Raw genomic sequence first — 24,648 nt, 5'->3', positions numbered from 1 at the left:
TGTTAGAAGCTTCTACCAGCTGTCACGTTTTCTTGACTTGGTGGTTGGTCACAGCATCTAGATGATTTTCACCTGAAATTCTCCTAAGTCTGAGCTACAGAAAATGATAGGAAATAAAAGAAGGAAAGAGCATGACTGGCCTTTATTGGTATTTCTTCAGCAAATAATCACATTTCTTTTTTTCTTCTCTAATGTCATTTTAGCAGCTCTTAGCTGAGTTGAGGATCAGAGTAATTATGAAAACCTGGTCATCATGAAGTTTCACAATTAAAATTTCTAATCCAGAGAGAGATGTGAACTACTTCAGTAAAAAGCAAACACAGCGTACCTTTGCACTTAGTAACTGAAGCTTCTCAAAGCACAATCCACAAGCCTATAAATAGACTACATAGTCATTTCCTGGGATAAAAGACAAACAAAAAGAATGTTACAGGCTCATTGTTTTATTTTGAGGAGATAATTGCATTGTTATATATTTTCCCTAGAATTTAATTTTCCTATTTATAGGGTTGGTATAAGTAGATTAGTAGTTTATCTGGTTTGATAGAATGAAATTGGAATGGTTTAGTATCTGTTTTATTGCAGATTCTTAGAATAGTGTTTCAAGTTATTTGCTTAATGGTTAAATCAACTTAACTCATGATTGCATTTACTTATATGACCTTGACCCTTTTTGCATTAAGAATTGCAGCTCATTTAAATTTTAATTTTCAATTGTTGGCAGAGTGTCTGTAATTATTTTGGAGTTGCTAACTATTAGTATGGTGCAATAATACCATGAGAAATAAAAAATCTGTTTTACTTGGATTGTTCCTTTTTGTTTAACAGACTTCCAACGTAATCTTCAAAAACATTTGTGTAACTGGTACTAACTTCACACGACAGTCAAATAGCCAAAGAAATAGGCAAAACTTAGTAAATTTAACAAGGAAAGTTAGACCAAAGAGAAGAATAAGAAACCACAAATGGAGGTATTGTAACCAAAAGAACATTAGGTTTTTTTTTGTTTTGTTTTGTGTTTTTGCTGTTGTTTTAAGAACTCTTAACTTCAAGACATAATGAGTTCTTAAAGATCAGAATGATGCATGGGAGGGAAAATTGAAGGAAGAAGCATTAAAATAAATAGGGATTTAGGGGCTTCCCTGGTGGCGCAATGGTTAAGAATCCGCCTGCCAATGCAGGGGACACGGGTTCGAGCCCTGGTCTGCGAAGATCCCACAAGCCACAGGGCAGCTAAGCCCGTGCGCCACAACTACTGAGCCCACGTGCCACAACTGCTGAGGCTCGTGCGCCTAGAGCCCATGCTGTGCAACAAGAGAAGCCACCGCAGTGAGAAGCCCGTGCGCCACAAGGAAGAGTAGCCCCCGCTCGCTACAACTGGAGAAAGCCCACGCACAGCAACAAAGACCCAATGCAGCCAAAAATAAATAAATAATTTTATAAAAAATAAATAGGGGTTTAAAAGAAACATTTAGTTGGTATCAGAGGACTGCTTGCTTCTTCATAGCATAGGGAGCTGAGCATGGCAGCCCTTTAGGGGTGAATACCTCTGGGGTCCGAGTTAGAAACTGCAAGTAGTTGAAACTGAATTATAGCCTTGATTAGTTTGAAAGAAATCATCATTATGTCTAACATACTTATTAAGAAGGAAATCATCATCACCATTATCAATACCATTTTCATGGTCAAAATCATTAGAATTTATTGAAGTGTTTATTTTATCTCAGGCACTGTGCTGAGAACTTTGCATTCATTATCTCATGTTTTCCGATACTCTGGGGGAGAGTCTCTTGTTAGCTGTATTTACAGATGAGAAAATGGAGACTTAAAACGTTTAATTAACTTATCCTAAGGTCACAGACGTAATAAGTGGCAGAGATTGGACTCAAAATTGGCTTTTCTGTCCCTCAATCCTATGCTCTTAGTCATCAGTCACAAAAATAATAATCTGGAAAGAATATGAAGCCTAAATTACTGATTTTAAGATCTCTGGTTTGGAGTTTGCCATGAAGCAATATAAAATTTTGTGTTATGGCCAAAATAGTTTTCTGCCAGTATGAATAATTCAGGAATATGTTATTTATCTCTGCAATCTCCTACTTCAGTTTCCAGTAGAGGTTGAACTGCTAGCATGGAACATTTGACCATTATTATTTCAGAGGATGGCAGATAGTTGCATTTTTTAAGGAACATTATTTACAGCAAGGCAAAGTTTTTTCGATATAAACTAGTATTTTTAAAACCTTTTCTTATCTTTTTTTTTCTCTCTCTCTTAGGAAAAATTGGATGTAGGGGTGAGAAAAGAAGTTGATGGCATGGGAACCTCTGAAATAAAATATGGAGACTCAGTATGCTATATACAGCATATCAATACGGGCTTGTGGCTAACTTACCAGTCTGTGGATGTGAAATCTGTGAGAATGGGATCCATACAACGTAAGGTAAGAGTATTTCAAAACAGTATTTATGGCAGTCATTATTAATGAACGAAAAACACAAATGCACGACAAAAAGAAGCAGCTAACCCTTTCAGCCACCTGCTAATGTTTGTAATTTACATGCTAGAGGTCCAGTCCCACCCTAATAAACTCTGGTTTTTGTAAGTGAACAGCGCTGGATGTTATATCACTGATTTAAATACTAAGTGAAGAAATACGCTACTCTTTTCTGGATCCTAGCTTGGTCTGCCTAATTCACTGTGTCCTCTGTGATGCTGCTGGGATTGTGTGTACAGTATCTTTTTTACAATGCTCAATACTGCTCATGCGTAGAAATGTTTAGTGTTTGTGAGTTTCGTTTCTGTTATTTCCCCAAACTCATTTGCAGACGTGCTCATACACTCACCTCTGAGTTCTTCACTGACACCCCATCACTTACAAGACGACAGTTATGCCTTTTGATAGTATGTGACGCCCTTCCCGACCTGCCTCCCATCTGTCTCTGCCCCATTCTCCTATTCTTTGTCCAGTCTCTAGGTGTCTTCAGGTTCCCCAGCACACCAGCCACTTACAGCACATTCCTTCCAAAGCCTCAATGAAACATGGCTTTTCCACATCTGTGCCTTTGCACATACCATTTCCTCTGTTTGGAATGCCCTTTTAAATTTCTTTTTTTCCTCCATCCAGTTCCTATCCATCCCCCAGGGATTAAGTTTAAAGATGATCTTAGACGTTCTTCCTATCTAAGTTCATCTAGTACACCCTCCTTTGTGTTCTCATAATATTTGTGTATTATTAAATTTTATATACACTCTCTGTGCTATTTTATTCACTAGGCTACATCTCTCTCTCTCTAATTTGTGAGCTTCCTTATGGCAAGTACATAGCATTGATACTAGATTGTTCACATTTCATGTTTTTACACTGCCATGTAACAGTACGCAGAATCAGATAATGGGATAACTATTATTTCTATAATAGACCTTGGAAGGGAAGTAGTGGGGAAGAAATTTTTATTTTCAGTAGATTTCCTAATCGTAACATATACACATTCCAGTATGGATTGTTCAAGGCTATTGCTATCTTTTTAGAGTGACCAGTGCTGATATTAGTGGAGTGGGAAGCTAATCCTGCTTTGATGGAGTTGGGCTTAAGTGCATCCCTGTACCACCTTCCTCAGAGCTTCGGATGGAGAGCCTGGGACAACTCTCCTGCAGACCCGTATAATCGTTATAATATGATCACTTGTCTCTGGGGTCTTTGATCTAGGCTCATAAATTTAAATGTGTTTGTATTCAGTATTTGTATAGCGTTCATTCTGTCCCACGACTGAGCCTCGCTGTTTTTAACTTTTTATTATAGAAATTCAAATATATGCAAAGAGAACAAAAGGGTACAGTGGACCCTGTGTATCCATCCATCAGTCACCTTCAACATTTTCAATGCTCTCCACTCATTTCACTTATCCCTCACCCTGTTGTCATTATTATTACTCCACTGTCTTATTCCTTAACCATGGATTAAAGTCAGGGTGGGACTTACATTCTACATCATAGGCTAACAAAGACCTTGCTTTATAGAAGAATTTGACAGGGGTGTTGAGAAGCTAACCAGTCTTATTTACATTAGTAAAGTAACATGTGAAACAGACTTTATAGGCCATAGAAGAGATAATCTAATACAATCTCTACTGTAAATGTATTACTACTTCTAGAACCATCTGTTATATTAAATCTTTATCGAGAGACCTCAGTGTGGTCATGACAGGTGAGGACTTCTCAGTCTAGGTCTCCTAATTTTTATACACTTCCCAGTTAGCTAGTATCTTCAAATCATTTTATTTTTCGAGAAAAGCATGTTGGTGGTATATTCACCAAATCTTTACATATTTGAAACTGACTTCCTGTTGTTGTTTCATATGAATAAAACCTTGGTTAGCTAAAAAAATGTCTGAATCACTTTTCATAGGTTTTATGTGTCCCACTTAGTGTGGATATTCATGTTTTGCTGCAGAAATATAAATTCATTGATTATGCAGTGATGCACCTACCATATTGTGTGTTCCACACGTACAGTTTATACATTGTATTACATTTTAAAAAACCCCTGAAAACTCTGAATTATGAAATGCATCTGTCACCAAGGATTTTCTAAAATTTATTTTATTGAAGTATAGTTGATTTACAATTTTGTGTTTGTTTCTGTTGTACAGCAAAGTGATTCAGTTATACGTATACATACATTTTTCATTAAGGTTTATCACAGGTTATTGAATATAGTTCCCTGTGCTATACAGTAGAACCTTGTTGTTTATCCATTCTCTGTATAATAGTTTGCATCTGCTAACCCTAAACTCCCAATCCTCTCCCACCCCTCCTCAGCGACCACAGGTCTGTTCTCTATGTCTGTGTCACCAAGGATTTTTAATCAGCACACATAGGTCTTTTAAAACTGAGAGGAGAATTGTGCAGTGTATCTTTGGCCTCCTTTTCACAGTTGTAATTTCTTTCTCAGGAGCACAGATAGTTTCTCTCCTCCAGGTCAGCCTTCTTCCCCTTTGGCATTCCTATCGTTCTTACCAGTCTCTGCATTTTGCTTCGCAAATGTGTGTCCCAAATCACTCACTTTGTTTTCTTTGATGCAGTTCTGTTCCTTAATGTCTTTCCGTGCCTTTGAAATTTTAGTTTTCTTGTCTTTTTCGTTATCTCACCCAGGTCACTTTTTATCTCAGCTTGCTGTCTTTTCATCTATTCTGGTTGCTCATCCCAGTATGACTTCTTATTGCGAATTTTCACAGAAGTTATGCCTTCTTGCATCCTGTGGACAATTGAAATAGTTTATATATTTAAATAATATCTTGCTATTTCTATTTTATATGACTTTTTAGAAAATTAGCAATGATTGCTAAATTTTATCAGTTGTAGAGAAAAAATCATGTTTTAGTGTCTTTTACTTTGTTGATAAATAGGTTAATAATCATGATATTGAAGAATCCTTACATTCATAGACTAAACCCAATTTGACCTAGTTTATTATTCTTTTGAAATCTTATTAGATTCTATTTATGTTTTATTTAGAATTTATCTAGAATTATCATATATATTCACTTTATATATGAAATTTATATATTAATTTTTCTTTGTTTATGGGTACTGAAATTTGAATTTCATATAATTTTCAGGTTTCATGAAATATTCTTTTCTTGGTCTTTTTTCAGCCATTAAAATTGTAGACCATTCATAGCTCATAGGCTATATAAAAATAGGCAGCGGTCATAGTTCACTGACTAGTCTACCATTAAGAGTATCATTTCTTTGAAGGTTCATTAGAGCTCACTTGTAAAACTGTCTAGTCCTATAATCTTTTAAAAATTGGATCTTAAATTTCCTTTTCAATCTCTGTTTAATAAATTGGTATCCTCAAATTTTCTACTTTGTTGGGCAGATTCCTTTTTTTTTTTTTTTTTGCGGTATGCGGGCCTCTCACTGTTGTGGCCTCTCCCGTTGCGGAGCACAGGCTCCGGACGCGCAGGCCCAGCGGCCATGGCTCACGGGCCCAGCCGCTCCGCGGTATATGGGATCCTCCCAGACCGGGGCACGAACCCGTATCCCCTGCATCGGCAGGCGGACTCTCAACCACTGCGCCACCAGGGAGGCCGGGCAGATTCCTTTTGACGATTTTCAACTTGCTGGGAAGCCATCCTTGTCCTCTGGAGTAGTCAGTTTTGTTCTTAAATTAAAAAAAAATTTTTTTGGCCATTATGTTCCATATAGCATTGTCTTATTATCATTTTATAATTTTAATGTCTTTTGTATCTTATATTCTTTTCTCTGTGTTTTTTTCTTTCTTTCCATTTTATCCTTAGCCTGGTTTGTGAGAGGTTTAACTATTTTATTTATCTTCTCAAAAAATAAACATTTTGTGTTTATTCATCCTTTTCTCGTATTTTATTTGATTTCTAGTTCATTAAATTCTCTTTTTATCTTCATTAATTCCCCATTTCTATTCAATTTGTTTTTCTTTTTTAGAGTCTTGAAGTGAGTAATACGTTCCTTCACTTTAGTCATTTTTTTCTTTGTCAGTGAAGGCATTTAAAGCTACAAAATTGACTTTGAATACAGATGTATCTGTCTCATTGATTTTGGTATTAGGAGTTCCTCTTTACATTGCTTTCTAGGTAGTTTATGATTTTAGTTCTAGTTGCTAATTTTAGTTCAGTATACCTGATTAAATGTTCTAGAAACATCTTGCTGTTAGTGTTGAGTGAAGGAAGTTAGGCACAAATGGTTCCATTTACATATAGTACACAAGTGACCTTTGCTGTTGAAAGTCATGAAGATGGGGAACATTGTGGTGGATGGGGCAGGAAGGGAGCTCCAGGGCAGGTTTTAAGGTGCCATATTGTTCTCTTTCTTGATCTGGGTGTTAGTTACGTGGTTTGTTCACTTTGTGAAATTGATTCAGCTGTTCACTTAATATTTTGCACTTATCTCTTCATGTTGTTCTTTCATAGAGTGTTCAAAAACATAAAGCTAACAAAAGAACTAATAAAAACACATTTTTTTTAAAGAACTGAGGTGCCTTAGAAGCATTGCTCAGTACTTATTAATGAACCCAGCTATGTTCAGAACTACCAAATAACTGGTATCCCATGTAATGTTTTCCTTTGCTTCTTTGTTCAGAGTTTGCTTAGACTGTGGATGAATCATTGAACATAGATATGTGAAAACATGCTAGTGATTGTTTTTCAAATCAATATATTTATTGATTGGTTCTTTAAAACAACAACTGATTCATCTTTAAAACAATAGCTGAATAAATATATTGAATGACTAATTTGTACAGGGACCTGTGCATATTATTTTACCTGAACCTGACAGCTTACAGTTCCCTTCACCTGTCTTTTGACTCTGTTTACTGTCATGGCTTACCTTTTTGAGTTGCCTACTTCTTAACACCCATTTGAAAAAGAGATATTGGGAGTAATGGTGTTATTTCTGCTTTCGTGCAGGCTATTATGCATCATGAGGGTCACATGGATGATGGCCTAAATTTATCCAGATCTCAGCATGAAGAATCACGGACAGCACGTGTCATCCGGAGCACAGTCTTCCTTTTCAATAGATTTATTAGGTACATTGTCCTTTGTTGTGGTGGTTGTTTAATATTTTATTTTAATTTTCTTATCAGATTTACAAGTAAACAATTCTAAAATATACTATGGTGGTAAATCTCATACAATTTGGCAGTTCTGCAGAACCCGTTAGAAAATGCTAGTTAGATGATTTTATGTCTTTCTTTGAAATGAATTTTTTAAAAAAGACTGTGGTTTTGAAAATTATATATGTAACTTATAATTGATAGCTGTATGTCAGAATTATTCTATAACATATCCCTGTGCTAGCCCTTTCACACTGGAGGTAGTACAGCCTACATACTTTGTGAGTTTTGAACTCAAAAAAATGATTCTTGCAATAAGTAACCTTTCCCACCCTAATAATGGAAACAATTGCATATCTACAAAACTAAATCAAACTTGTGTCCAATGTGTTCTCTGGGAACATTATACCAATATATACTCTGGTTGGTGATGGATATTACATATCTCTTTAAGCTTACCAATTTGATGGGAAAAAGTGATATATATGTGTATATGTATTTATTTATAGTAGGTACATATTTACTTATAATTATTTAAAAAATTTGCATTTATGTGAGAATTGTGAAAAATGGGTGTTGACCAATTTTCTTCATTTATTTTTTTCTTTGTGATTTACCCTATTATTTGATAATATTTCTATTAGGCTGTTATGAGCTTTTGTTATGTTAGAGATACTAATTTCCTATAATCATATAAATTGCAAATATTTTCCCAACTTACTGGTTTAGAAAGATTTTAAAGTGTTTTTTCATCATAGTTTACTCTATAAATCAGCATATGAAAGACCTTTGCCACCCAAGATTATATAAATATTCACTTAATTATTCTCTGCTTCTTTTATAAACCATCCCACTGTGTGTATGTGCATTTGTGTGCATACTTTCATGAAGTCAAATAATATGTACAGCATTCAGCTTCATCATATCCTTAGTATTTATCTCACCTCTCTGCCTCATCTAAACCCTAACCCTTTTTAGATGGAGTAAAGGCTTAAAGATGGGGTAAGCATCAGATTCTTATCATTTTTATGGTATTTATTTCTTGTAATAAATAAATTTTTGACTTTGAAATTATAACTTATTTTAGGATCAGTTCAACTTAGATTTTTTTCCATCTTGTTCTTTCCATGGTTCTTTTTGACTACAGCCTAATCAGTTCTATAAGGATTGAGGAAAATAATCATAAATCTTTAAAATAGTCTGTTTTCTATGTAATTATATGCATCAGTACTGACTTCTTCAACTACAAAAAGACAAATTTTTATTACATTGTGACTTGTGTGGTATTTTCAGAGGCACTATGGAGATTCCATTTGGCAAGCAAGAGCTAAATTAATACTAGAGAAAAAACTGATTATTTGTTTTAAAACATATTTTGTCAGAAAGATACTATATCCGTGTTTAGACTTAACGTAGTGATGGTATGTCTTAAATGGCATTTTGTATGTTGATCAAGATACTATAATTCATCATGGATGTGATTTGCTTTTGCACATTTGTTCTTTGCCCAAGACCAATCATATTTTTTTTTTAAAATGTAGTGTCTGTGATTTGGAAGCTTAATTTTAGAATCTAACACTTGCTTAATTGATTAGATAGAGAACCAAACATGGGAAATTTGGATTCTGTGGCAAAAGTACTTACTGAATTATATATTTGTTGCTTCATATTGAAATTGTTTTTGTTTGGGTTATTTGAATGAAATTCATTTATTATACTTATCTTGATAAAACAGGTTAGTTATATAACCTATATTTAACTTTAGCTCTCTGTATCCAAGGATTTTGCATCTGTGTATTCAACCAACCATGGATCAAAAATATTAGGAAAGAAATTCCAGAATGTTTCAAAAAGCAAAACTTGAATCTGAAGCATGATAACAACTATTTACATAGCAGTTACATTGTATTTACAACTATTTACATAGTATTTACATTGTATTATGTAGGTTAGCTAGAGATGATATAAAGTATACAGGAGAGTATGTGTAGGTTATATGTAAATACTACACCATTTTATATAAGGGACTTGAACGTCCACAGATTTTGATATCTGAGAGAGGTCCTGGAACCAGTAGATACTGAGGGAGGGATGATCATTTAAAAAGATTATCTGATTCCCATTCTGATCTTTAATCTTTTTTTCTGTTTGCCTTGGGTTTAAATTTACTCTTCTTTTTTTGGTTTCAGAGGATGCAGGCTGACATCATTTATTTGAGACCTTTCTTATGTCATTTAGTGCTAAAATATCTGTCCTTAGTGGCATCTCTCACTCTTTGTTGTGTTGTTTCAGTTTCCTTTTTTTTTTTTCCTGCGGTACGCGGGCCTCTCACTGTTGTTGCCTCTCCCGTTGCGGAGCACAGGCTCCGGACACCCAGGCCCAGCAGCCATGGCTCACGGGCCCAGCTGCTCCACGGCATGTGGGATCTTCCCGGACCGGGGCACGAACCCACGTCCCCTGCATCGGCAGGCGGACTCTCAACCACTGCGCCACCAGGGAAGCTCCAGTTTCCCTTTTAATTGCTTCTTTGACCAATAGGTTGTTTAGTTTCCAAATATTTGGGGTTTTCCAAAGATCTTTCTGTTACTGATTTCTAATTTAATATCACTGTGGTCAGAGAATATACTTTGTAAAACTGAATGCTTTTAAATTTATTGAGACATGTTTTATGGCCCAGGAAGATCCAAAAAGCAAAACCTGAATTTGCTGCATGCTGGGAACTGTTTATATAAATAGCATTTACATTGTATTTACCACTATTTACATAGTATTTACATTGTATTGTGTCCTATAAGTAATCTAGAGATGGTTTAAGGTGCACAGGAGGATGTTATGTAGGTTGCATGGAGAGACAGGCATGGCTACTCCGAGGCAGCCTGAACAAATTACAGCCCTTACTCTGTCGCTGAACCAAGAACAGTGTTATAACTCAGTCTAAGCACCGGTCCCTTTTCTGTTACCTTCATAGCCAAGGTCATACTAATCAACTCAATTACAAGTCCTCTCAGACATTTTCATAATTTCTGTTAGTTGCTCTACCAGAATATGTTCTATCTTGGTAAATGTTCTGTGTGCACTGGAAAATAAATGTTCCATGTGCCCATTCACCTTTAATTGGGTGGAGTGCTAAAGAATGTCAGTTTGATCTAATTGGGTGATAGTGTTGTTTAGATATTCTGCTTCCTTACTGATGTTCAGTCTGTATGTTCTATTCATTACTGAGAGAAGGGTGTTGAAATCTGACTATAATTGGATTTTTCTGTTTCTCCTTGGCAGTTCTGTCATTTTTTTCTTCATGTATTTTGAAGCTCTGTTATTAGGTTCATCAAAAAATTTAGGATATAATAAACTGACCCCTTTATTATGAAATCACCTTTTTAAAATCCCTAGTGATATTTGATATAACATCAACTTTGTATGAAGTTAATATAGCACTTCTGCTCTCTTGTTTTCTTTGGTGTTAGCATTGTATATTTAAAAAAAATCTTTTACTTTTGACTTACTATTGTCTTTAGAGTCAAAGTACATTTCTTTTAGGCAGTATGTACTTGGGTTTTGATTTTTTATCCAATTTGGCAATCACCGCCTTTTAATTGTGAAGTTTAGTCCATTTATATTCATATGATAATTGATATATAAGTTTGCCTGCCATCTTATTATTTGTTTAGTATTTGTCCCTTCTGGTCTTTGTACCTTTTCCTTCTTTTTCTACCTTCTTTTGGATTGAGAATTTTCTGCAATTCCATCTTATCTCCTTTTTTGTTGGCTTATTAGTTATAATTGCTTTTTTGGTTATTTTAGTGGTTGCTTAAGATGTTTAGCATACAACTTTAACTTATCACAGCCTACTTTCAGGTCATTTTACCTTTGTGAGTAATATAAGAACATTTCAATAGTATACTTCTCTCCCAGTCTTTGTGATTTTTTTTTTTTTTTTTTTTTTTTTTTTTTTTTTTGCAGTACGCAGGCCTCTCACCACTGTGGCCTCTCCCGTTGCGGAGCACAGGCTCCGGACGCACAGGCCCAGCGGCCATGGCTCACAGGCCCAGCCGCCCTGCGGCATGTGGGATCCTCCCGGACCAGGGTACGAACCCACGTCCCCTGCATCGGCAGGCGGACTCCCAACCACTGCGACACCAGGGAAGCCCCTTTGTGATGTTTTGGTCATACGTTTTGCTTTTATAGATGTTATAAACCCCACACTACATTTTTATCATTTTTATTTAAGTTCAATTAGATTTCAAAGAGATTTAAATAATAACAAATGCACCTAATATTTTGTGCATATATTTACCATTTCAGGTGTTTTAATCTTTATTATTTTTTTGAGGATTTGCATTTCCTATGGGTAGTTTATCTTTATTTCCAAAGTGCTTCTTTTAACATTTCTTATGGTGCAGGCCTCCTGGAGATGGAAACTTTGGCTACTGTATGTCTGAAAATGTCCTATTTTACCTTCATTTTAAGTGATTTTTTTTCTGGGTATAACATTCTAGGCTGACTTTCTTTTTTTCTTTTGGTTCATTGATTTTTCTTCTTATTGATGATTATATTTTATTCTTCTTTACCTATCTGGTCATTTTTGTTTAGTTGTCAGACATTGTAAATTTGTTGGGTACTGGATATTTTTGTCTTCCTGTCAATATTTTTGAGTTTTTCTGGGAAGCAGTTAAGTTACTTGGTTAAGTTTGATTCTTCTGGAATTTGCTTTTAGGATTTTTGGGGTGGGTGCAGATCCATGTTAAATCTAGGGCTAATTATTCCCCACTCTTGAGGCAAGACCATCTGTATACTCAACCTGATGTCCCATGAATTATGAGGGTTCCCAACCTGACTGATGGGAAAAGGCACCATTTCACATCCTGTGTGAGTATCGGTTACTGTTTTCTCTAATTATTTCAGAAGGCTTTGTTCCCTGCCCTGGGTAGTTTTCTCACATGTATGTGTTCATCAACCCTCTGCTGAATATTTGAGGGGGACCCTCTGTATTTCTCTAGAGTCCACTCCTATGTAGCGGTCTCCTCTTTGGTACTGTGTCCTGCAAACTCTAGTAACCTTGGTCTCCCAGACTCTCAGCAATGTCTCCTCAACTCAGGGAGTCTTCTTTGCCTCACCTGGGTTCCCATACCTGTATCATAGCCTAGAAATTCTCCTAAAGCAAAGTGGAGCCATTGTAGGACTCACCTTGGTTGTTACCATATCTATCCTTTATTTCTTGATGTCCAGTGTCTTGAAATGTGTTCTTCTCCAAATATTTTGTCTTGTGTTTTTTTTGGAGGGGGAGGAGGGTTGTTTCACTTTATCTTGGCTGAAAGCAACTCAGATGTAGTTGACACATGAAATTTGTATTTTGAGATGTGATTCCATGTTTCCCCTGGCAAATGTAGTCTAATCTTTGCTAGTTCTATATTGGTATTTTTTTTCTCCTTCAGATTTCTAATCACAAGCCCATCATCAAACTACCATCTTTTCCTGGTTATCCAGCATCTCCTTTTAAAAGTGTGTCTCTTTCCTGTGATCATGTAACAGATGCTATGGATGAAGATAATGAGTCTGTTTCTCTTTTTTACACTTAGCTGACCTTAATTATGTATTAGTTTTTCAAAAATTAAATTTTAATTTAGCTTTATTTTTTTCTCTTCTTTTCTTTCTAGAATATTCACCTGCTGGTTATATTATTTAATTCATCATTTTTATATATATTTCTATATATATGGATTTTACTTATGTGCTTGTTAATATTACTGAATTATTTGAATTCCTGAATTTATGTAGCTTTAATAGAGCTTAATGTAATTTAATATAGCTTCTTTAATATAGCTTAGAAACTTTGAAAAGTTTTACATAATTACAGAACATTGTAAAGGGTATGTTATTTTAAGTAACATAGTTTGATCCTTCTATCACATTCATAAAAGCACTAAAAGTATTTAAAACCTCAATATCTTTATAATATTTTACAATATCCATATATTTTTCAAAGTAAAATTTTTTAGGTATTCATTTTATTAATGTAGATTTATATACTGTTAAGAGACTCATTTAAAAAATGTAAATTCAGACCTTTCTTTTTTACTTCTTAGAGTGGAAGTTGAGATCTATTTTGTTTTTGTTCATTTGTATTTTTCTTATGCAGTTTATTTTCTGTGACCCTTCTGGTCTCTCTCCCCAAGGTTAGGGTAGTAGTGGTGGTGGTATGGTGTGTGTGAGGGTGTGTGTGTGTTTGCATTTGTTTTCATGTATAGGGGAAAGGGTTCTATTTTTCTGCACTGTTAAAAAAAAAAAGGTATAGCTTTTTTTCCTCCAGGTATATTAATAAATGTATTCTTTTTAAACATTTTTTTTTAATTTTTGAATTTATTTTTATACAGCAGGTTCTTATTAGTTATCCATTTTATACATATTAGTGAATAAATGTATTCTTTTTTTTTTTTTTTTTTTTTTTTTTTTTTTTTTTTTTTTTGAAAGTCTTTAATTTTAATTTATTTTATTTTTTTGCTTTATAACAAATTTAATCAGTTATACATATACATATGTTTCCATATCCCCTCCCTTTTGCGTCTCCCTCCCACCCTCCCTATCCCACCCCTCCAGGCAGTCACAAAGTACCGAGCTGATCTCCCTGTGCTATGCGGCTGCTTCCCACTAGCTATCTACCTCACGTTTGGTAGTGTATATATGTCCATGCCGCTCTTTCACTTTGTCACAGCTTACCCTTCCCCCTCCCCATATCCTCAAGTCCATTCTCTAGTAGGTCTGTGTCTTTATTCCTGTCTTACCCCTATGTTCTTCATGACATTTTTTTTTCTTAAATTCCATATATATGTGTTAGCATACAGTATTTGTCTTTCTCTTTCTGACTTACTTCACTCTGTATGACAGACTCTAGGTCTATCCACCCCATTACAAATAGCTCAATTTCATTTCTTTTTATGGCTGAGTAATATTCCATTGTATATATGTGCCACATCTTCTTTATCCATTCATCCGATGATGGACACTTAGGTTGTTTCCATCTCCGGGCTATTGTAAATAGGGCTGCTATGAACATTTTGGTACATGTCTCTTTTTGAATTATGGTTTTCTCAGGGAATATGCCCAGTAGTGGGATTGCTGGGTCATATGGTAGTTCTATTTGTAGTTTTTTAAGGAACCTCCATACCGTTCTCCATAGCGGCTGTACCAATTCACATTCCCACCAGCAGTGCAAGAGTGTTCCCTTTTTTCCACACCCTCTCCAGCATTTATTGTTTCTAGATTTTTTGATGATGGCCATTCTGACTGGTGTGAGATGATATCTCATTGTAGTTTTGATTTGCATTTCTCTAATGAGTAAAGATGTTGAGCATCCTTTCATGTGTTTGTTGGCAGTCTGTATATCTTCTGTGGAGAAATGTCTATTTAGGTCTTCTGCCCATTTTTGGATTGGGTTGTTTGTTTTTTTGCTGTTGAGCTGCATGAGCTGCTTATAAATTTTGGAGATTAATCCTTTGTCAGTTGCTTCATTTGCAAATATTTTCTCCCATTCTGAGGGTTGTCTTTTGGTCTTGTTTATGGTTTCCTTTGCTGTGCAAAAGCTTTTAAGTTTCATTAGGTCCCATGTGTTTATTTTTGTCTTTATTTCCATTTCTCTAGGAGGTGGGTCAAAAAGGATCTTGCTGTGATTTATGTCATAGAGTGTTCTGCCTATGTTTTCCTCTAAGAGTTTGATAGTGTCTGGCCTTACATTTAGGTCTTTAATCCATTTTGAGCTTATTTTTGTGTATGGTGTTAGGGAGTGATCTAATCTCATACTTTTACATGTCCCTATCCAGTTTTCCCAGCACCACTTATTGAAGAGACTGTCCTTTCTCCACTGTACATTCCTGCCTCCTTTATCAAAGATAAGGTGACCATATGTCCGTGGGTTTAACTCTGGGCTTTCTATCCTGTTCCATTGATCTATCTTTCTGTTTTTGTGCCAGTACCATACTGTCTTGATTACTGTAGCTTTGTAGTATAGTCTGAAGTCAGGGAGCCTGATTCCTCCAGCTCCATTTTTCGTTCTCAAGATTGCTTTGGCTATTCGGGGTCTTTTGTGTTTCCATACAAATTGTGAAATTTTTTGTTCTAGTTCTGTGAAAAATGCCAGTGGTAGTTTGATAGGGATTGCATTGAACCTGTAGATTGCTTTGGGTAGTAGAGTCATTTTCACAATGTTGATTCTTCCAATCCAAGAACATGGTACATCTCTCCATCTATTTGTATCATCTTTAATTTCTTTCATCAGTGTCTTATAATTTTCTGCATACAGGTCTTTTGTCTCCTTAGGTAGGTTTATTCCTAGATATTTTATTCTTTTTGTTGCAATGGTAAATGGGAGTGTTTCCTTGATTTCACTTTCAGATTTTTCATCATCAGTATATAGGAATGCCAGAGATTTCTGTGCATTAATTTTGTATCCTGCAACTTTACCAAATTCATTGATTAACTCTAGTAGTTTTCTGGTAGCATCTTTAGGATTCTCTATGTATAGTATCATGTCATCTGCAAAGAGTGACAGCTTTACTTCTTCTTTTCCAATTTGGATTCCTTTTATTTCCTTTTCTTCTCTGATTGCTGTGGCTAAAACTTCCAAAACTAGGTTGAATAAGAGTGGTGAAAGTGGGCAACCTTGTCTAGTTCCTGATCTTAGTGGAAATGGTTTCAGTTTTTCACCATTGAGGACGATGCTGGCTGTGGGTTTGTCATATATGGCCTTTATTATGTTGAGGAAAGTTCCCTCTATGCCTACTTTCTGCAGGGTTTTTATCATAAATGGGTGTTGAATTTTGTCGAAAGCTTTCTCTGCATCTATTGAGATGATCATATGGTTTTTCTCCTTCAGTTTGTTAATATGGTGTATCACGTTGATTGATTTGCGTATATTGAAGAATCCTTGCATTCCTGGAATAAACCCCACTTGATCATGGTGTATGATCCTTTTAATGTGCTGTTGGATTCTGTTTGCTAGTATTTTGTTGAGGATTTTTGCATCTATGTTCATCAGTGATATTGGCCTGTAGTTTTCTTTCTTTGTGACATCCTTGCCTGGTTTTGGTATCAAGGTGATGGTGGCCTCGTAGAATGAGTTTGGGAGTGTTCCTCCCTCTGCTATATTTTGGAAGAGTTTCAGAAGGATAGGTGTTAGCTCTTCTCTAAATGTTTGATAGAATTCGCCTGTGAAGCCATCTGGTCCTGGGCTTTTGTTTGTTGGAAGATTTTTTATCACAGTTTCAATTTCAGTGCTTGTGATTGGTCTGTTCATATTTTCTATTTCTTCCTGATTCAGTCTTGGCAGGTTGTGCATTTCTAAGAATTTGTCCATTTCTTCCAGGTTGTCCATTTTATTGGCATAGAGTTGCTTATAGTAATCTCTCATGATCTTTTGTATTTCTGTAGTGTCAGTTGTTACTTCTCCTTTTTCATTTCTAATTCTATTGATTTGAGTCTTCTCCCTTTTTTTCTTGATGAGTCTGGCTAATGGTTTATCAATTTTGTTTATCTTCTCAAAGAACCAGCTTTTAGTTTTATTGATCTTTGCTATCGTTTCCTTCATTTCTTTTTCATTTATTTCTGATCTGATTTTTATGATTTCTTTCCTTCTGCTAACTTTGGGATGTTTTTGTTCTTCTTTCTCTAATTGCTTTAGGTGCAAGGTTAGGTTGTTTATTCGAGATGTTTCCTGTTTCTTAAGGTGGGATTGTATTGCTATAAACTTCCCTCTTAGAACTGCTTTTGCTGCATCCCATAGGTTTTGGGTCGTCGTGTCTCCATTGTCATTTGTTTCTAGGTATTTTTTAATTTCCTCTTTGATTTCTTCAGTGATCACTTCGTTATTAAGTAGTGTATTGTTTAGCCTCCATGTGTTTGTATTTTTTACAGCTCTTTTCCTGTAATTGATATCTAGTCTCATAGCATTGTGGTCGGAAAAGATACTTGATACAATTTCAATTTTCTTAAATTTACCAAGGCTTGATTTGTGACCCAAGATATGATCTATCCTGGAGAATGTTCCATGAGCACTTGAGAAAAATGTGTATTCTGTTGTTTTTGGATGGAATGTCCTATAAATGTCAATTAAGTCCATCTTGTTTAATGTATCATTTAAAGCTTGTGTTTCCTTATTTATTTTCATTTTGGATGATCTGTCCATTGGTGAAAGTGGGGTGTTAAAGTCCCCTACTATGAGTGTGTTACTGTCGATTTCTCCTTTTATGGATGTTAGTATTTGCCTTATGTATTGAGGTGCTCCTATGTTTGGTGCATAAATATTTACAATTGTTATATCTTCTTCTTGGATCGATCCCTTGATCATTATGTAGTGTCCTTCTTTGTCTCTTCTAGTAGTCCTTATTTTAAAGTCTATTTTGTCTGATATGAGAATTGCTACTCCAGCTTTCTTTTGGTTTCCATTTGCATGGAATATCTTTTTCCATCCCCTTACTTTCAGTCTGTATGTGTCTCTAGGTCTGAAGTGGGTCTCTTGTAGACAGCATATAGATGGGTCTTGTTTTTGTATCCATTCAGCCACTCTGTGTCTTTTGGTGGGAGCATTTAGTCCATTTACATTTAAGGTAATTATCGATATGTATGTTCCTATTCCCATTTTCTTAATTGTTTTGGGTTCATTATTGTAGGTCTTTTACTTCTGTTGTGTTTCTTGCCTAGAGAAGTTCCTTTAGCATTTGTTGTAAAGCTGGTTTGGTGGTGCTGAACTCTCTCAGCTTTTGCTTGTCTGTAAACGTTTTAATTTCTCCATCAAATCTGAATGAGATCCTTGCTGGGTAGAGTAATCTTGGTTGCAGGTTTTTCTCCTTCATCACTTTAAGTATGTCCTGCCACTCCCTTCTGGCTTGTAGAGTTTCTGCTGAGAGATCAGCTGTTATCCTGATGGGGATTCCCTTGTGTGTTATTTGTTGTTTTTGCCTTGCTGCTTTTAATAGGATTTCTTTGTGTTTAATTTTTGACAGTTTGATTAATATGTGTCTTGGCGTATTTCTCCTTGGATTTATTCTGTATGGGACTCTCTGTGCCTCCTGGACTTGATTAACTATTTCCTTTCCCATATTAGGGAAGTTTTCAACTATAATCTCTTCAAATAGTTTCTCAGTCCCTTTCTTTTTCTCTTCTTCTTCTGGAACCCCTATAATTCGAATGTTGGTGCGTTTAATGTTGTCCCAGAGGTCTCTGAGACTGTCCTCTGTTCTTTTCATTCTTTTTTCTTTATTTTGCTCTGCAGCAGTTATTTCCACTATTTTATCTTCCACCTCACTTATCCGTTCTTCTGCCTCAGTTATTCTGCTATTGATCCCATCTAGAGTATTTTTTATTTCATGTATTGTGTTTTTAATCGATGTTTGATTCATCTTTAGTTCTTCTAGGTCCTTGTTAACTGTTTCTTGCATTTTGTCTATTCTATTTCCAAGATTTTGGATCTGGGAAATAGAATCTTGGATCATCTTTACCATCATTATTCTGAATTCTTTTTCAGGTAGAGTGCCTATTACCTCTTCATTTGTTAGGTCTGGTGGGTTTTTATCTTGCTCCTTCTCCTGCTGTGTGTTTTTCTGTCTTCTCATTTTGCTTATGTTACTGTGTTTGGGGTCTCCTTTTTGCAGGCTGCAGGTTCGTAGTTCCTGTTGTTTTTGGTGTCTGTCCCCAGTGGCTAAGGTTGGTTTAGTGGGTTGTGTAGGCTTCCTGGTGGAGGGGACTAGTGCCTGTGTTCTGGTGGATGAGGCTGGATCTTGTCTTTCTGGTGGGCAGGTCCACGTCTGGTGGTGTGTTTTGGGGTGTCTGTGGACTTTTTATGATTTTAGGCCACCTCTCTGCTAATGGGTGGCGTTGTGTTCCTGTCTTGCTAGTTGTTTGGCTCAGGGTGTCCAGCACTGTAGCCTGCTGGTCGTTGAGTGAAGCTGGGTGCTGGTGTTGAGATGGAGATCTCTGGAAGATTTTCGCCGTTTGATATTATGTGGAGCTGGGAGGTCTCTTGTGGACCAGTGTCCTGAAGTTGGCTCTCCCACCTCAGAGGCACAGCACTGACTCCGGGCTCCTCAATTTGGGATGATGTGTTGTCTATTCATGTATTCCGCAGATGCAGGGTACATCAAGTTGATTGTGGAGCTTTAATCCGCTGCTTCTGAGGCTGCTGGGAGAGGTTTCCCTTTCTCTTCTTTGTTCTCACAGCTCCTGGGTCTCAGCTTTGCATTTGGCCCCGCCTCTGCGTGTAGGTCGCTGGAGGGCGTCTGTTCTTCGCTCAGATAGGACAGGGTTAAAGGAGAAGCCTCTTCGGGGACTCTGGCTCACTCAGGCCGGGCGGGAGGGAGGGGCACGGAGTGCGGGGCAAGCCTGCAGCGGCAGAGGTCGGCGTGACGTTGCACCAGCCCGAGGCGCGCCGTGCGTTCTCCCAGGGAAGCCGCCCCTGGATCCTGGGACCCCGGCAGTGGCGGGCTGCACAGGCTCCCGGAAGGGCGGTGTGGGCAGTGACCTGCGCTCGCACACAGGCTTCTTGGCGGCGGCAGCAGCAGCCCCAGCGTCCCACGCCTGTCACTGGGCTCCGCGCTTTCAGTCGCGACTCGCGCCCGTCCGTGGAGCCCCTTTAAGCAGCGCTCTTAATCCCCTCTCCTCGCGCACCAGGAAACCAAGAGGGGAGAAAAAGTCTCTTGCCTCTTCGGCAGCTCCAGAGTTTTCCCGGACTCCCTCCCGGCTAGCTGTGGCACATTAGCCCCCTTCAGGCTGAGTTCTCGCCGCCAGCCCCAGTCCTCTCCCTGCGCTCTGACCGAAGCCCGAGCCTCAGCTTCCAACGCTGCGCGCCCCGGCGGGCGAGCAGACAAGCCTTTCGGGCTGGTGAGTGCCGCTCGGCACCGATCCTCTGTGCGCGGATCTCTCCGCTTTGCCCTACCCAGGTATGTGGGGAGTTTCTTGCCTTTTGGGAGGTCTGGGGTCTTCTGCCAGCGTTCAGTAGGTGTTCTGTAGGAGTTGTTCCACGTGTAGCTGTATTTCTGGTGTATCCGTGGGGAGGAAGGTGATCTCCGCGTCTTACTCTTCCGCCATCTTACCCGGAAGTCTAAATGTATTCTTGAAGTAAATGAGATAAGGGAGGAGTGTATGTTTGTAATGTGATTTAATCTTCAAATTATAAAATGTAGAGCTGGAATTCATGGCTTTAATTTTTGTTGTGACATAGTGTGCTTCTACCACCTTTGATTTCCCCTAATTATTTTTTTCATTTTTTTGTCCTTGATAAATTAAGATGAAAAATGTCTCTTTATTGGAGAGTCCTAAAACTTAGAATCATTAACATTTTAAAAACTTTTTATTTTATATTGGAGTATAGCCAGTTAACAATGTTGTAATAGTTGCAGATGCACAGCAAAGTGACCCAACCACACATATACATGTATCCATTCTCCATCAATCTCCCCTCCCATCCAGGCTACCACATAACATTGAGAAGAGTTCCCTGTGCTGTACAGTAGGTCCTTGTTGGTTATCCATTTTAAATATAGCAGAGTGTACATGTCAGTCCCAAACTCCCTATCCCTTCCCCTCTGGTAACCATAAGTTCGTTCTCTAAGTCTGTGAATCTGTTTCTGTTTTGTAAATAGTTCATCTGTATCATTTCTTTTTTAGATTCCACATATAAGGGATATCATATGATATTTCTCTTTCTCTGTCTTATTTCACTCAGTATGACAATCTCTAGGTCTATCCATTTTGCTGTAAATGGCATTATTTCATTCTTTTTCATGGCTGAGTAATATTCCATTGCATATATGTACCACATCTTCTTTATCCATTCCTCTGTCGATGGACATTTAGGTTGCTTCTATGTCTTGGCTATTGTAAACAGTGCTGCAGTGAACACTGGGGTGCATGTATCCTTTCAGACCGTGTTTTTCTCTAGATACATGCCCAGGAGTGGGATTGCAGGGTCACATGGTAGCTCTACTTTTAGATTTTTAAGGAACCTCCATACTGTTCTCCATAGTGGCTGTACCAATTTACATTCCCACCAACAGTGTAGGAGGGTGCCTTTCTCTCCACACCCTCTCCAGCATTCATTGTGTGTGGTAGCCATTTTGGCTGGTATGAGGTGATATCTCATTGTAGTTTTGACTTGCATTTCTCTAATAATTAGCAATATTGAACATCTTTTCAGTATGCCTCTTGGCCATCTGTATGTCTTCTTTGGAGAAATATCTATTTAGGTCTTCTGCCCATTTTTTGATTGGGTTGTTTGTTTTGATGATATTAAGTCTCATGAGCTCTTGGTAAATTTTGGAGACTAATCCCTTGTTGGTCATATCATTTACAAATATTTTCTCCCAATCTGTGGGTTGTCTTTTCATTTTGTTTATGATTTCCTTAGCTGTACAAAAGGTTTTGCGTTTAATTAGGTCCCATTTGTTTATTTTTTAAAATTTCCATTATGCTGGGAGACGGATTGAAAAAGATATGGCTGCAATATCATTAACAGTTTTAAGAGTCTTGGATAGCATTTGTCTGACAAGAGGCTTCTCCTGGAAAGCAATTGAATGGTTACATTTCTGATAGCAGATATATTCAACCTAATAACCTAAAAACTGATTTGCTATTATTTCTCTTTAGGTTTGAAAATGTAGATATTATATTTGAATTACTTATGAATTTTATTTACTTTTGCATGATAGGATTTGAATTTGACTTTGTTATATTTATCATTCAACTAGAATTAATGGGTTAAATGTTTAGAACCAGCAATATTACATTGCATATGAGTATTCATTTTAGAAAGGGAGAAATAATTTTCTTCTGACAAGTCATTTCTGTTGCTTTTTGGGCATAGAAGGCCTTGTAGAGATGGCAAGACAAGGTAATAGATGAATTTCATTGATGTACTTGATTTGGAATTACAGGTAGAAACATTAAGATAGTCATGCAGTTTTACCATTTGAACTGTTTATAAAGCTGAAGTATAATATTCCAAAATTATTAGTAATATTTATGTAAATGATATATTTTAAATAATAGCATCATAAAGTTCAAAGATAAGCTAATTTTTCATTTATAAGGTTTTTATTGTTTTTTAAAATAAAAATTGTAATACAGTCAGATAACTAGAAAGAAATATTTCCTTGGAATAAAATATTGACATATAATTTTGCCAATGCAGAGGGCAGAAAAGGAAGTATAATATTTTATGCATCAAATTTTGTCATGACCAATATGAATGTTACTATATCAACTATAGTATAGGCATTTTCCCATTCTTTTATGGTATCTGTTGGGTATTTTTTTACTGAGCTTTTTATTTTGGAATAATTCTGATTTACAAACATTATGCTTTAAAGTGTTTCTTTCCAGATACATACAAAGCTATGAGTTTTAAAATTCAGAGTCTCAGAAGACCAACAAATTAACACATTTACATGCCAGCCGTATGCTTTTCTTCAAAGGCTAGAAAATGCAACTTGATGCTGTTTCTTAATCTACTTCTTAAATACATCTCTTTCAGACAATGGAAAAGCATGTTAATATATTGTTTTCTGATTAATAAGTGAATTTTCTAAATTATTATCATTGGGATATATCTTTAAATGGGCAGGAATTAGGCAGGATGGCAGTGAGTGTCAGTGATAGAATAGCAGTTAACGGTGTTTACACCAAAAACAAAACAAAACAGAACAAGTAAATGTCAGAATTATGAGCCTGGGAAATTGCATCTCAAACGGTGAAGTATATAGTGTTTTAAAATGAAAATCAGTTGGTTTCTAAATATTTAGACCATTGGTTTTGTAGGCATTGGTTCTCCAGATCCTTTAGATTTTCTTCTAGATGAGTTTCTCTTGATACTGGTGTTTAGCATTATATATACTTGACGGCATATAACATTTCTCATTTGAATATGTTCATTATTTTTTTTTGAGGAAAATTAGGGGCTTTCTTATATGTTCCCTTTACAGGCATATAGGGAGAGAGAGTAAAGCTTTCAATCATCTATAGACTAAAAAAGAATAAAACAAAATTGTGAATCACTGATGTGGAGAAACATTTGTTATTTATTTTAGGGGCCTTGATGCTCTCAGCAAAAAAGCAAAGGCTTCCACTGTAGACTTACCTATAGAGTCTGTAAGTCTAAGTCTGCAGGACCTGATTGGCTACTTCCACCCACCAGATGAGCACTTAGAGCATGAAGATAAGCAGAATAGATTACGAGCTCTAAAAAATCGGCAGAATCTCTTCCAAGAAGAGGTGAGTTTCTACCAATGATCGTTTCTTTTCTGTCGTTGTCTTGGGGAAACAACTTCTTGGTGGGGAAGATTCTCTATCTATTTGACATCTGCATTTTGAGATATACATGAGCAGATGTACTACTATACAAAGGGAACGAGGGAACCAGGCCTTGGGGGAATCCTGCAACAGTTTTTATTTCTTTCTCAGTAAGTATTAATTTTAAAAGATGACACTCTTCGCTTCTCTGGCAAAAGACGTTTTATTTTACTCTCTGCTCAGCTTCCACTCTGATCATTGTTGCACAGTAGTTTGCTTTATGCTTGTTATATAAAAACAGATTCTCAAAAGCGTCTAAATGGATACAGGCTTTGGAAAGTACAAGGGTTTTTGAAGTGTTCAGCAGGTTCCTTGGGGCTCCTTGGAAGTGCTTCAGGATCCACTGGAGCTTTGGGTTGGGGATGGAAGTTGCCTGGGAGAGGGCCACCTGGGAGGCAGGCTGCAGACTCCCTGCTTGGACAGAGCACCCCCATTTTTTCTTTTTGCATATGTTAAGATTCTGTGTATGATTTTATTTTCCGGAAGTTCCCCTGCTAAAAAGAGCTCAAGTGCATATTTTATAGGCAGGACCAAGTGATACATCTAATGGTCCTGATGCTAGTGTCCAAACTAGTACCATGTATTCAAGAATTTCAGTGGGAGGATGTCAGAGTTGAGCTGGCAAATCAGGCCAGATCAGCAAGTGTTCCCATTCTTCTCAGTGCTCCCTGTATATGGATTAATGCATTTTTCTGGGTGAAAGTATCTTTGTAAAAAGTAT

The 24,648-nt window shown here is 36.8% G+C and overlaps 1 protein-coding gene across 2 annotated transcripts in view; it reads left to right on the top strand.

Moving 5' to 3' along the window:
* RYR2 (ryanodine receptor 2) overlaps positions 1 to 24,648 on the top strand; it is a 729,440-nt gene that overhangs the window by 354,179 nt on the left and 350,613 nt on the right. For both annotated transcript variants that reach the window (XM_082634943.1, XM_082634944.1), the window contains exons 13-15: positions 2,277 to 2,441; positions 7,450 to 7,571; positions 23,666 to 23,849. In XM_082634943.1, the coding sequence (XP_082491069.1) occupies positions 2,277 to 2,441; positions 7,450 to 7,571; positions 23,666 to 23,849 (471 nt within the window). The remainder of the gene's footprint in view (positions 1 to 2,276; positions 2,442 to 7,449; positions 7,572 to 23,665; positions 23,850 to 24,648) is intronic.

This window comes from Mesoplodon mirus (assembly GCF_964341445.2).
Source record: "Mesoplodon mirus genome assembly, chromosome: 2".
NCBI classification, from domain to species: Eukaryota; Metazoa; Chordata; class Mammalia; order Artiodactyla; family Ziphiidae; genus Mesoplodon; species Mesoplodon mirus.
The sequence above is the reverse complement of the archived record's forward strand: the minus strand, read 5'-3'. Positions and strand labels throughout refer to the sequence as shown.